Source organism: Peromyscus leucopus, chromosome 3 (assembly GCF_004664715.2).
Source record: "Peromyscus leucopus breed LL Stock chromosome 3, UCI_PerLeu_2.1, whole genome shotgun sequence".
NCBI classification, from domain to species: Eukaryota; Metazoa; Chordata; class Mammalia; order Rodentia; family Cricetidae; genus Peromyscus; species Peromyscus leucopus.
This window is the reverse complement of record NC_051065.1, coordinates 148497948-148512325: the sequence shown is the minus strand read 5'-3', so window position 1 is coordinate 148512325 and position 14378 is coordinate 148497948. Positions and strand designations below refer to the sequence as shown.

The following is a 14378-nucleotide window of genomic DNA, read 5'->3' as shown; positions in this document are numbered from 1 at the left end:
TGCTAGGACACTTTTTCACAATGCTCAGGATTCACTGTTCTGCAACAGCAACCTGTTGTCTCCAAAGCGCTGACCTGCCTGGAGTCATCCTGGAAGTCAATAGAGGACAGGGGAAATGGCAACTTTGTGTACACCAAGGCACTGCTGGCCTATGCTTTCACTCTGGCAGGGAACCAGGACAAGAGAAATGAAGTCCTAAAATCACTTGATACTGAAGCTGTAAAGGAAGGTAGGAATGTGTGTTAGCGTGTTTGTCTCCATCCAGTTCCAGTGACGGGAAACGGGAGCAGACGATGTGTGGAAATAGTATTACATTTTAGTTCGTCCCCATGGCACTCTGAGGTTTCTCCTTGGACTGACACATTAGGAAATTAGCCTTTCTTCTACACGCAACACCTTCTCTTCAGTGTTTTCTCCTAGTGTGACTCAAATGAACAAATGTAATATCACAATAGAATGCACACAGTTCCAACTACCGTTACAAAGGGAAATGTAGCTAAAGCTTAACTTTCCTCTCTGATACACATACACCTGTCAGGAGGAGGCAACACTGTAAAGAACAGGAAAAAAGAACCGATGCTCAAGGTTTTGCTCTTTCAACTGCAATTCTGAAACCAATGGGAAACTTTCCTGAGTCATTTGGACTGAACACTTAACTAGTGATGTTTTGTAGGGTGTGAGGGAATTAATGAGTGAAAGAATCATGTCTGTTCTTGTCTTCTCACCAACGCTGCTAGAACATCACTGAGGGTGTAGTTTAGTTAACAGCTTACAAATTTCTGTCTTCATATCTTTCTCAGTCCTACCCTATCATACCAGCAGATTTTTTTACTGCTAATAATAAATCTGGGATTATTCTGAGCGAAAACTTAAAACCCGCTACAACTTTCTTATATATCCTTCTTTCTAGATAGAGACATACAGTCATTCATTGGCTACTCACACTTCTAGTTATTTCTCTATTTTTACCCTAAGACAACTCCGTCCATTGGGAAAGACCTCAGAAACCCAGGAATTCAGAGAGGTATCTGTACAAACCCCAGGCTCCCTCCGCTGAAGTGGAGATGAATTCCTACATCCTCCTCACTCTCCTCACTGCCCAGCCAGCCCCAGCCCCTGAGGACCTGGCTTTGGCAGTGCGCATCGTGAAGTGGATCACAAAGCAGCAGAATTCCCATGGCGGCTTCTCTTCCACACAGGTCGGTGACTTTCCTTCAGAGTCCCATGCAGTGAGGGGATTTGAACAAGAGATGCAGGAACAAGAAAAAAGGGAAGAGGAGGGAAAAAAACAAGGACATGTTCCTCATGGGTATTTTGAGTCTATAGGAAGTGAGGGATGATACATTCCATAATGAATTTTCCTACTTCCTGTGTTCAGACACAAGAGGTCTCTTCATACCACATTTAGTGAAACAGGCCTAAGTTGCTGAGGACTTCTGACCCAGACCCAAAACTTGATAGAAAACAATGGCAAAAACCCTGAGGTGTCCAGAATCCTTATATAATCCGTCACGCTGGAATAGCACAATGAGTACCTAAGAGATGCTAACTGGACCAAACTGCATCTTTATCATCGTGCTGCTCTTAGGTGAGGCGATTCCCCTTCTCCTGACAGACTCTCCCAATCTTATGTATGGAGAGATTGCCCTCAGGTTTTCCCCAAGCTAGTAGAACTCCTGCAGGCCTGCTTTACCTCAGGACAGTTAGATCCAATCAAGGCTGTAAACCATTTGCTTTATCATCTAGTCAGGATAATTCTCATGAGGTAATAGTTTCCAAAAATATACATCTACCATAGTGTCTATAAATGATGCTCCTATATTCAGGGCATATATGGCAGAGTTAATCTTCAGAGAGGTATAGTGAGAAGGTCAGTTCCTCTAAAGGAGAACAATGTACCAACAGGAACCTTCCATGACATTAGCCACCCTGTTTGCATTCAATTCTTTCAGTCTTTTACCTCAACAGGAAGTCTGCATTGTAAATACAGTAAAACCCTCACTGCATGTTTCTGTTCTCTTTTTGGGCTCTGCAGTCAGGATAGTATCTGGAGCTGACTTGGGATAAGGAGGGATCCTGTGGGAGAGATCCTCTCTAGAGCATGGAGTACATCCCCAGAGAGTATGCTGCTGAGGAGCAAGGCGAGGAAGGACTAGATCACAGTTTTTCCTTTATTTGATAAGATTGGATCGTGACTGGCACTTGGCCATGATGTTGATGTCTCTTGAGTGTTCCTCAGTGCAGAAGAAAGTTTGGTGGTGAGAGCAAGAACGTGATTTTGTCGACAGATGCTCGGCATCTTCACGGGAATCAAGGACAAAGGAAGAAAAACAGTAAATGCTAGAAGAAAAATCTAATTTGGATTTATTCTTTGTACTGGTTTGAGGGAAATCTGCATATGCTCTGTGTAAGGAGGGAAATTAGGTGGATGTTTTTGGTTCTCAGATATTTCCTAAATTAAAGTCTAGAGATCAAATAACTAGAGACAAAACCTCAGGACAATTTTGTCACAGCCTCAGGAAGAGCCTGAGCCCTTCCATACTGACGCTAAACTGAACTTTTACACTCATCCCTCACAGGACACTGTGGTGGCTCTTCATGCTTTGTCCAAGTATGGAGCAGTTACTTTTTCTAGAAGTCAGAAAACTCCTCTGGTGACCATCCAGTCTTCAGGGACATTTTCTAGAGAGTTCCAAATAGAGAACAGTAATCGCCTGTTGCTGCAGCAGGCCCCACTACCAGACATCCCTGGGGACTATGACATCAACGTGTCAGGGGAAGGATGTGTGTATGCTCAGGTAAGATTCTGGGGAAGTGGTGAATATACAGCTGGGAACGTCCTTTCCCAAAATGGAAAGCATCCCTTTGCCTACCTGCACACATCATGCTCAAATTGGGAGAAATTGATCCAAGGATCCAGTGCAATGGATGTAAAGTATTTCTATTCACTACTTGTCAGACAACGCTAAGATACAACGTGCACTTGGAGAAACAGGAGTCTGCATTCACTCTGCGGGTACAAGACAGAACCTCTGACATGTGATAACCCAAAGGCCACAACAGCTTCCAGATCTCACTAGAAATCAGGTATGAGCCTCTGTCTCTCTTGACTACTACAGTGTTGTCTTCCTAGATCTCTTCACAGAATGGGTTCAGAGATATCCAAAGCAAGGCTCTTCGTTAGGATTTTGCTTTGTCAAAAAAATAAACACTTGACTCCAGCAAAGCAAACAACAAAGAACTGTAGAATTATAATCTCTAATTAGTCTACTTTTCTGGTTCCTTTCTCACCCACTTATCATAGTAAAATAATAGATTATTCTTTTTTCTATGATACTTTAATGTGGGCTATTCTTCTTCACCAACAAAGGCAAGCCTTCCTGGTCTCTTAAGATTCCATTTTTCTAGAGGGAAAAAAAGATATTCTGTTCTTCTGACACGTGTCAAAAACTTGGTATAAACTGTAGCCAGCAGTGGGTGCTAACTGCAAAACTGAAGGGATCTTGGATGGAAAGAAGACATCCACAGTGTGACCTATGATCTTGTTTCCCACAGTGTAGTGGGGTGTAGCTTGTTGTTTTTCTCTTTGGGGGCCTACCACCCTGCTCCCAAATAAAAACATGGAGACTTCTTCTTATTTTATAAATGCCCAATCTTAGCTTAGCTTGTTTCTAACCAGCTTTTCTAACTTCACTTAAATTATCCAATTTCTCTTTAACTATGTTTTGCCCTTGGGCTTTTTACCTTTCTTTATTCTATATATCTTGCTTTCCTTCTTATTCCATGTTGGCTGTGTAGATGGTGGCTTGGTTCTTGGTGCCGATCATCCTCTCCTCCTTTTCTTGCTCCTCTTCTTGAGCCTAGATTTCTCCTCCTATATATTCTCTCTGCCCGCCAGCCCCGCCTATCCCTCTCTTCTCCCTAGTTATTGGCCATTCCCCTCTTTATTAGTCCAATTAGTTGCTTCAGGTGGACAAAGTAACACAGCTTTACAGAGTTAAACACATACAACATAAAAGAATGCAACACATCTTTGCATCATTAAACTAATATTCCACAACAGTGGTATGTGTACCTGTGTGTGTGTATGTATGAGAGAGACAGAGAGAGAGAGAGAGAGAGAGAGACAGAGAGAAAGAGACAGAGACAGAAAGAGAGATACAGAGAGGGGGGGACAGAAACAGAATGAGAGGACAACTGTCAGTCCTCAGGTTCCACATATTTTAGGTTTTTGAGATAAGGTTTCTTACTGGCCCAGGCTTTCTGAGAAGACTATGCTGGCTGGCAAGCCCACCCCAGGGATCCCTCTATTTTTAATGAACTCCCAGATGATATTGTTATGAAGTCTATTTTCAGAATTATTTATATTTACAGTAAAGACTATATATTTTAAAGTATGGAAAAATCACAGAGGGAATATCAGGAATTGCTGCTTGAGCTCCAAGGAGGCAAGATTCAAAGCATTAAAAATATTCCTTCCATTCACATCTCTGGTCTGCAGTTATACAGGGAGCCGTCCAGCCTCCAACATGGTGATTGTTGATGTGAAGATGGTGTCTGGTTTCATTCCATTGAAACCAACAGTGAAAGGGTAGGTGGACCAGATGTTTGGATTTCTGTATCTTCAGACCAGAAACTTGCCAACATCATCATAATAATGCCATCCTGAACCAAAACTAATTTAACAAAATTTGATTTATATAATTCTAACTACAGGTATGGTCTGTGATAGCAGCCAGCAGAAGAAATATAAGAAAGATGTCTGAGTACACTGAGTTCATAATCTAGCTAATAACAATTTTTAAAGCATAATGAAATTAGTCAATAATGATTCAGGGGAAAATATTATTAAGTACCAAAATTGTAGATGTGGTGTTTTAAGAACTTTGAAAATTAACAGCAAGCTAAGATCAATAGCAGAGTACAGAGAAAGATACTTGCACAGAGAATGTAAGGTGAGTACTATCGAATGCAGGACCACTTCACCTTCAAACAAAAGTCAAAAATACCGATTACTAAGTCAGGTCATATTCTGTCAGGCCTCTAGTGGAGTGGCATTAACAGTCTTATTCATGTATTTTCATTCTTATTGGAAAGTCTCTTCCAACTCACTTTAATGAACTGGTAACATCTCTTTCTATCATCTCCCATCCCTCAGTTCATTTGCCTTCTTCACCCCCAAGGCCTTTGCCTTTTCAGTAACACAGTGTTTTTCTCTCATTCCAGCTTGAAAGATCAGAGCATGTGAGCAGAACAGAAGTGAGCAACAACAATGTCTTATTATATGTGGATCAGGTGAGGGTCCTTCCTGCCTCCCTAACTGTGTCTAGGTGGACAGTCCTTGATTTAGGTAGGTCAGGTGAGCACTCTTCTTACCTCTCCAGACATGTCTAGTGGACACTCCTTGATCGATGTAGATCAGGTGAGCATACTTCTTGCCTCCCCAGACATGTCTAGGTGGGTCTTTATGGAAACATAAGGCAGGAAAAAAGTAGGTCTCTAGGAAGCCTTTTGGGGAGGCACATTCCCTCAGCTCATACTAGATGATATTTTAAATTGTCATTCCTGGCCTGGAGACATGGCTCAGCAGTTAAGAGAACTTACTGCTCTAGAAGAAGACCAGAGTTCAGTTCCTATAACTCACACCAACTCAGAAATGCCTGTATCTCCAGTTCCAGGGATCTAATTCCCGCATTTTGGCCTCCACTAGTATATATATGAACACATAATAATAATAATAATAATAATAATAATAATAATAATAATGTAATATACAAATCTTGAAATTCCCTTTCCTCATTGCTGGCTTTCCTGGGACTTACCATAGACTCCCAAGTCAGCAGGTCAAAGGGCTTAACTGTCACCCTGAACAAAGCCCTACATCACACACTGGGGAGGAATATGGATTTTTGGATTGGTTTAACAGACTAGAACAGTTTCATATACTCCCAGGAGCCTCTACTTCAGTTCCTCACGTCTCTACTCTAAAATCCAATCACCATCCACATATTTGAGCAGTTATAAACACAGTGACTGAGAGGTTAAATGCTATCCATGCATAACTGTTTCTCCAATACGAGGGACTGAGTGATGCTGAAGAAAAACAGTGGCCACCGCCATGATGTGATTCTGGATTACTTTTCTCTCTTTGCCAGGTGACCAATCAGACACTGGCCTTTTCCTTCGTCATTCAACAAGACATCCCAGTTAGGAACCTGCAGCCTGCCATTGTGAAAGTCTATGACTACTATGAGACAGGTGAGCAAGGGATTAGGAAGCGCCCTAAAGCAACTTGAAGTTTTCTCTTTTTTCCTTTTCTTCCTTTTTTTAAGACAGTTTCTCAATATGCAGCCCAGGCTAACCTCAAACTCTCAATCCTCCTGACTCAGCCTCTCAAATGCAGATATTTCTTGTATATACCATTGCACCCAGTGTTTAAAAACAATTATTTTTCAGACAGTGGCACATTATATAGGCCTGACTGGCCAAATCAACTCTTAATAAAAGATTGTGAGTGTGACAAACATTTGTAAGATTTCAATTTATTCAGCCACTGATGTCTTGTTTCTTCCTGTTTGTCCAAACAATTATGCAGAACCAAACATGTTCAAATAACCTAATGGACCATCCGTTTGAGAAAGAAGTGTCTATTGGTGGAAAGACACACAAATCTACTTCTGAATATAGCAACACAAAGATGAAGAATTATACAAAGAATTGTAGTAGGAATAAAAGGATGAGAGAGAATTGTAGCCTGAGTGGTCATTGATGACCAAAGAGAGAGAGCAAAGCCAGCACTGGGGAATAAAATGGGGGTTTTCAGTGCCAAATGTTTCAGAATAGAAGAGTTCAAGAAATACTGAAGGAAAAAAATCAGAAATATAGAAAGGCATCTGAGAGGACACACGTCTCCACGGATCACTCCCTGTATTCTGCTCAAACACTGCAGAATAAGCACACTTCGATATTCTCACTTGGGTGAATTATTCTGGTGCTGTTGCCCATTTGCTTACTTATTTCTTGAGAGGGAGGCATGCCACGGTGCCTGTAGAGGTCACAGGGCAATGAGGAGAAAAGGTTCTCACCCTCTGCCATGTGGATCCTGAGGACTGAACTCACTGTGGTCACTAGGCATGGCATCAAGCGCCTTTCCCCACTGAGCCATCTTGCTGGCCCAGGATAAAGATGTCACCCAGTGGCTTCAAGGGGGATATTTCCTTTGCTTGGTTTGTCTGATGTTCCCAGAGAGATGACTTTTCAGCAATCATCCAGGTTCTGATGGAGGAAATTGGTCAGTCCTAACACATCCACTGTGCTCTGCAAAATGCTGTAGCATCAAACTCCCATTCTCAATTTTTTTCCATGTCTTTCAGATGAAACAGTTTTTGCTGAATACAGCGCCCCCTGCAGCTCAGGTGAGCTCCTAACACTCCTTGCAAAAAGCCTTCCTCTGACCTCTTCTCCTTCAAAATTACCCAGAACTTTTGTTTGATGAGCTCAGAACCATCTCATCCTGTGAAAACACTGCATGGTACACCATGGGATTGGCGCACTAACCCTAGAAGACTCCTCTAACGTCTTTACCAAAGTATATTGTAGCTTATGGTAGAAAATCCAATGGATCCTAGTTTCCTCCATGGTCAGCTTACTTTCCTGCAGAAAACCCTGCTGTCCGTACTCAGTTAGAACACTCATCTGATGTGCTGTTTTCTTCTCTCCACATACACAGATAAACAAAATTCTTGAAACTCATATTTGAGGACAAGACATTGCTGGAATCCCCGAATCCAGGAACCTTCAGGATGGTGATTTTTGTTGCCTCTGCAATACAAATACTGAACAAGCATGGTAAATAAATGCATACTTCTAAAGTGTCTCTGTCTTTAATGCTTTCTTCACTTAATCCAAATTTGCCTCATGCTCACTTAGTGCCTTGCTCTGCACCCCACATTTGCAACAAACAGAAATGTCATTCAAAGAGAAGAACATGTGTTGTGAAAATAGGGAACCCTTTACAACTGCTCAATAGTACAGACCCTCAGAGCATGAAGAGTAACACACGGCAACCTTTCCTCCATAAGAAAAATCACGATGGGTATGCTAGTGACCCAAGACTATTAACCAAGCAAGAAGCGGTGACTCAAGTCTGCATTCAGAGCATTTCTGGAGGATGAGGCAGGAGGATTGCACATTTGAGAGAACAAAGGCTACCTAGCAATTCCAGGTGAGTCTGGGCTTCATAACCAGACTGTCTCAAAACATCAAAAGGCAGGGATTACAGCTCGATGGTGGAATATTTGACCAGCATTTTCTTCTTCTTTTAAATTTTTTTTTTCATTTTATTGAAAGAGAATTTTTTTTGCCTCATATAATATATGCAGATTAGTGTTTGCCCTGTCTCTAATCTATCCAGTCCCCACCACAAACCTCCTCTCCCATCTGGATCCACCTCATTTCTGTCTCTCATTAGAAAACAAACAGAAACCAGGCAATGATGGCACATGACTTTAATCCCATCAGTCGGGAGGCAGAGGGAAGCAGATCTCTGTGAGTTCCAAGCCAGCCTGGTCCATGGAGCTAGTTTTAAGACAGTCAGGGCTACCAAGAGAAACCTTGTCTCAAAAAACTAAAAAGCAGAAAAAAGAAAGATAACAAGCAGCCTTCTAAGGGATAATTGTAATATATAACATAATATGACATGGTGTTAAAGCAAAACCAACACATCGGAATAAAACAAAACAGAAGGAAGTGAGCCAAGGAGAAGCATAAAAAATAGCTATAGACACAGAGACCTCTTGTTCACACACTCAGGAATCCCATAAAACACTAAAGAGGAAGCCGTGATGGATACGCAAAGGACCTGTAGGGTAAAAAGAGAAAATATATGTATTATATATATTATATAATGAAATATATAATATATAATAATATATAAATATATATATGTATATAATAAAAATAAAGGGTGGGGAGTTGTGGCATAAACCTTTAATCCCAGCACTCGGGAGGAACAGGCAGGTGGATCTCAGTGAGTTTGAGGCCAGCCTGGTCTGCAAAGCAAGTTTCAAGACAGCCACAGCTACATACAGAAAGAGCCTGTCTCAAAAAAAAAAAAAAATGAGATAAAATTTTTAAAAAGGAAGAGCCCTGACATGACACTGTGAGACAAGGAACCGCTAACCATGCTGTAGAGTTCATTTCCTATCGGCCATCTACTGCCGGACATGTAGCCAACTCTTAAGAGTGGTTAGTTTCTTCAGTGAATATCCCTGGGAGGAAACTAAATTTTGGTTTGCAAGTAGTTATTAATCAGAGGTTGCTTCTGGGTTAGGGGTGGAGGTATGTACCCATTTCTCCTTTCATCTCTAGGACCCCACTATGTTTGGTTCAGACCTATGCAGGCCCTATGCATGCTGTCACAGTCTCTGTGAGGTCATATGTGCATTTTGACCTGCATTTTCAAGACTGTCCACTGTAGTCAGAGTTTTCTTGTCCCAACCGCCTGATCCCAAATAACTGGTGGCCATTTCCCAAATAACTGACTCAGAAACACAATATTAATTATAAATGTCCAACTGATAGCTCAGGCTTGTTACTAACTAGCTCTTACAACATAACCTGTTTTTATTAATCTATGTGTTGTCCCGAGGCTCATGGCTTTTACCTCTACCCCATTTTGTGTGTCCAACTCACTCTCCATCTAGCTGACCATTCCCCTCACTCCACCCCTCCTCATCCCATCATTCTCAGTTTGGCTTTCCCACCTAACTTTATCCTATTCAGCTAGTGGCCAGTCAGCTTGTTTACTAACCCAATCATAGTGACACATATGCACACACTGTACAAAAAGATAATTCCACAGCAGTCAATTCAATTTCCATCACAGGGGGGAAAAAAGATATAATACATCTGGATAGAAACACTTTTGCAAAGGAAAAAAACAGAGGCCTTTAGCTCCATTAAAATGGCTATCTTTACTAAGAGGAGTTCCATGTTGAAAATGGCAATGATAAATCTGTGAAGTTATATAATGGAAGGTGTTGTGGTTTTGATGCGAAATGTCCCCTACAGGCTCAAGTGTTTGAGCAATTGGTCAGTCCCAAGCTGGTGCTGTTCTGTGAGGTTGTGAAAGCTTTTGGATACAGGTCCTAGATGGCAGTAGGGGTGAAGCTTGACAATTCTAGCCCAGTCAAGTTTTGCCTACTTCTTGATCCATAAAGTATGAGAAATCCATTTTATAAACTCTTGCATCTTGGACATAAACATTCTCCTTAGCAAGCCTCCTAGGCCGGCCTCAAACTCCGGATCTTCCTCTGCTTCCTTCAGCAAATCCCACGGGCATGCAACACCACAACTCGCAACGTGTAGCTGGGTCCTGCACAGCCTCAGGCAAGCGGCTTTTTTGTAAATTCATACCCAACAAGTTGGGCGCCAGATGCAGCATGAATCTTAAAAGGTCTTATTAATAAGAACAAACCTAGAGCCAGGTATTGGGGTGAATGCTGGAAGATCAGAGAAGCAGAACAAGCCACAGCTTCCTCACCTCGCCAGTTCCTCAGCTGATCCTGTTTCCTCAGCTGATCCTGTTTTGTCAGACTGGAAGCCTCTGAGTCCTCATCCAAATGCATCTCAGCTGAACTGCTGCCAAAAGCCTAATAGCTTAACCAGCTCTAGTTCCTGGTCCTCATGCCTTAAATACCTTTCTGCCATCACCTCCTGGGATTAAAGGCTCTTGTTACCATGCCTGGCTGTTTCCAGTGTGGCTTTAAACTCACAGAGATCCAGTTGGATCTCTGCCTCCCAAGTGATAGGATTAAAGGCGTGTGTGCCACAATTTTCTGACCTCTATATTTAGTGGCTGTTCTGTTCTCTGATCCCAGATAAGTTTATTAGGATACACAATATTTTTGGGAACACAATATCACCACAATTACTAGGCACTATGTTTTCCCCATCATGATGGGCTATATCCCCTTAACCTAAAAACCACCAACTGATGACCAGATGTTTAAACACATGAGCCCTTGGGGGCATTTAAGATTCAAACTCTACCGGTTAGTTAGTAGCTTAATTAGGGTTTTCTATTGCTGTGAAGAGACACCATGACCACATCAACTCTTATAAACAAAACGTTTAATTGTGATGGCTCTCTTATGGTTTCAGAGGTTCAGTCCATTATCATCCTGACAGGCAGATGTGGTGCTGGAGTTGAGAGTGCTACATCTTGCAGGCAACAGGAGTCAACTGACTGTCACATTGAGTGAAGTTTGGGAAAAAAGACCTCAAAGCCCACCCTCACTGTGACACACTTTCTCCAACAAGGCCACATTTCCTATGGTGCCACTCCATTTGGGGGCCATTTTCTTTCAAACCACCACAGTTAGCCTGTTATTCTGAATCCTGTGGCAAAGCAGCATGTCACAGGGGAAAGTTACTCCCTTGAGGGGTGGCATTCAAAGCAGAGAAAGAAAAGGACATAATCCCCTCAGTGACCTTTCTTGCTCTCATTGGTCAGGCCCTTCTAGAAGTCCCCCAAACTTCCCAATTGCACCTCAGGCTGAGGGCCTGTGCTCTCAAGGCCTCAGTTCCTAATGTGGCCTTATGGGAGGTGATGGGAATCTTAAGAACTTGATGGTGTCCTCATAGAGCTGGTGGGACCAGGCTCCTACTCACTGGCTTCCCTTTTTCTTCCATACCCATGAGGTAGTACTTTACTTAGCTTTGCTGTGGTTTGTTATGCACTGTGACCTCTGTGCTCACTCACCACAGGACCTGAAAGAGCAGGACAATCAATGAGTCAGAATGAAGAGTTCCCTCTCTAAGTTGATCGTGGCAGACAACTGGTACAGTAACAAGTCTGTCTTAACAAAAACACGATGGCAGTGTTTATTTATGCCACTATGAGACTGCAGATATGACTTGAGAATAATTTATCAAGAGTGTTATTTTATTGTAGAAGCTGGTGGGATCATTTAAAAATAAGGGTTATGAGACACATGGTGGCCCATGCTTTAAGTCCCAGCTCTCAGGAGGCAGAGGCAGGTGGGTCTCTGTGTTTGAGACCAACCTGGTCTAAAGGGTGAGATCTAGGAAGGCTAGGGATACATAGAGAAACTCTATCTTGAAAAAACAAACAAACCAAAACCAAACCCAACAACAAAAACCAATGGTTGTGTAACAGGATATAGTATAGGATAACAACAATGGCGGACAGAGCTGTGGTGGGAAGGTCACAACAGTTCTGTCTCAAGTAAACTTCTACTTCTTAAAACATTTTTATTTAATTTTTAGGGAAAGCCAAAATTGTTTGGGACATTACAAGTAGTTCTAGAACAAAATGAAATTCTCCTGAGAGATTTTAGCAATGGGAATGTCTCTGGAGATTAGACTCAGCTGCCTGTGCAATTTTTTTTTCTGTAATTCACTTCAGTAAAGAGACAGGATTAACAATGTATTTCCAGAGTCATCTTATATCTTACTTTGAGGTGGAATTAGGAATAGAAGACTATTCAAATTAGGCTATGTTCAGTCAAATGGGATTTTAAAGATTGAATGCTATTATGAGACACACATGAGCAATGCTGGATGCATGGCTCAGGTTCTTTGCGCCTTGTTGTAGTTTAGTGTGTTTTCCCTGTTTGCTCTTGTTCTGGTCACAGTAGCCGAATCCTTCTTCCCCCAGTACATTAATAAAAGATTACCAGATTACCACAGGGTGACAGCAAAGGTTAAAATATAAGTACTGCTCTTTTATTAACACCATACAAGAAAGTAAGAAATGAACAACATGCTCCAGTGGACGGCCCTACGCCCACATGTAGACAGACAGCTCTAACTGGACTCAGTGGACTATAAAAGAGGAAAATCAAGAGGAAGAGGAGAAAGAGGAGAAGATGACAATGGGAGAGATATGAGGTGGATGATATGATCAAAATATATTGTATAAATATATGAAATTCTCAAAGAATGAATAAAATAGAATGTCCAAAAGGAAGAGAGACAAGGAAAGGAAAATAAGTGTGGAACAGTAAAATGATAGAAATACAGCAATAAAGTATCTGGTGTAATATTTGGTTCTCTTTAACCTACCAAAGCTGCAGGGCAGACTCATGTGGACAGAGGGACTAAATTCCACACTGGAACAGTGGTCCAGCCCATGGCATTGCTGTACAGGAGTCAGGCCCTGTAGCTTCAGGAGATGCTCCTTCCCACTCCATGACTTTTGGTGACTAGTTGACCTGCTGAAATGCAGACATAGTTTTCAAATTAGGTCCCTGGGCTTTTCCTAAAAGGACACTAATTATGTGGGTGAAAGCTCTTCCCTCTTGATCTAATAATTGCCTACAGGCCTCCATCTCTTCATACCACCATGTTGGGAGTTAGGACTTCCAAATACTGAAGATTCACAACCATTGAGTCTGTGACAATGTGGGGATCATAATTAACAGCAGAGTCACAGTGACAGAATAATGTGACTCCCACAGACACACTGAATCAGATATTGAATAATATAAATAAACCTACTGACTCCTCCCTTGATTTTTATAAACAGAAAAGTTTTAGGTCAAGTATATAAAACTCTGGCCTGAACTATAAAGACCATCGAAGCCAATTCCCAGACATCAGCCAGTTTACAGAGAAGGGAGTTTGACATCCTTGAGGAAACACCCTGGTGTCACCAAATATGGACACGGTTCCTTCCCTAAAAGGACCTCCGACCTTTAGCAGGGTAAGTGAACACTGAGGAGAAAACAGTAATTCGATCCTTAGAGAACAACTGGACACAGAGTTTAACATGACACTAGTTCCAGGAAACATAAAATATCACTGTAGCCCTCCAGTAAAAGGAGGGGTATATAGGGATGGGGGATGATAGTTAGGAAATATCTTAAAAGATTAAACTCCACTAAACTGGAAAGTGTAAAGGAAATAATAAATTTCTAAGCATGTACATGACTGATAAAGTATATACATTTCTAGGCATATATGTGACTTACCAAGGCAACATCAACAATGTACACAGATCTAATGAAATGATCCACAGGAGATAATTATTGGCAACCACGCTAATTGTGCTGATTAAAATATATGAATCCTTTTATTAGTGGGTGACCAAGACTAGACTCATGCCTCAAAGTCCCTTGGTGCCAAAGCTCAGAGTGCAGTGTTTTTAAAGACAAAAACCACAATTACATCAGTGTCTGAGTGGGAGTCAGAGCAACAGCTGTCTTTTTGCAGGGCTTGGTGGTATCTTGCAGACACCACATGACGATTATTTTTGACTTACACTTCCTCTTAGTTATTTTAGTTTATGTGTTAGCCGGCTCAAACATCAGTTATTTTGGGTAAAAGGGCTGGACTGTGGTCAGGTCACAGAC

The 14378-nt window shown here is 41.7% G+C and overlaps 1 protein-coding gene and 1 long non-coding RNA gene across 2 annotated transcripts in view; both read left to right on the top strand.

The window, feature by feature from the left end:
- Positions 1-7874, top strand: part of LOC114700724 (alpha-1-inhibitor 3-like) — a 176328-nt gene extending 168454 nt beyond the window's left edge. Inside the window, exons 35-36 of the mRNA XM_037204176.1 lie at positions 7374-7415; positions 7730-7874. Coding sequence (XP_037060071.1) covers positions 7374-7415; positions 7730-7746 — 59 coding nt within the window. The 3' untranslated portion in view covers positions 7747-7874. The remainder of the gene's footprint in view (positions 1-7373; positions 7416-7729) is intronic.
- LOC114683486 lies at positions 51-2530 on the top strand. Its single transcript, XR_005091181.1, has 2 exons — positions 51-229; positions 976-2530. It is a non-coding gene; the product is annotated as an uncharacterized LOC114683486 (long non-coding RNA).
- Positions 7875-14378: the final 6504 nt, after the last annotated feature.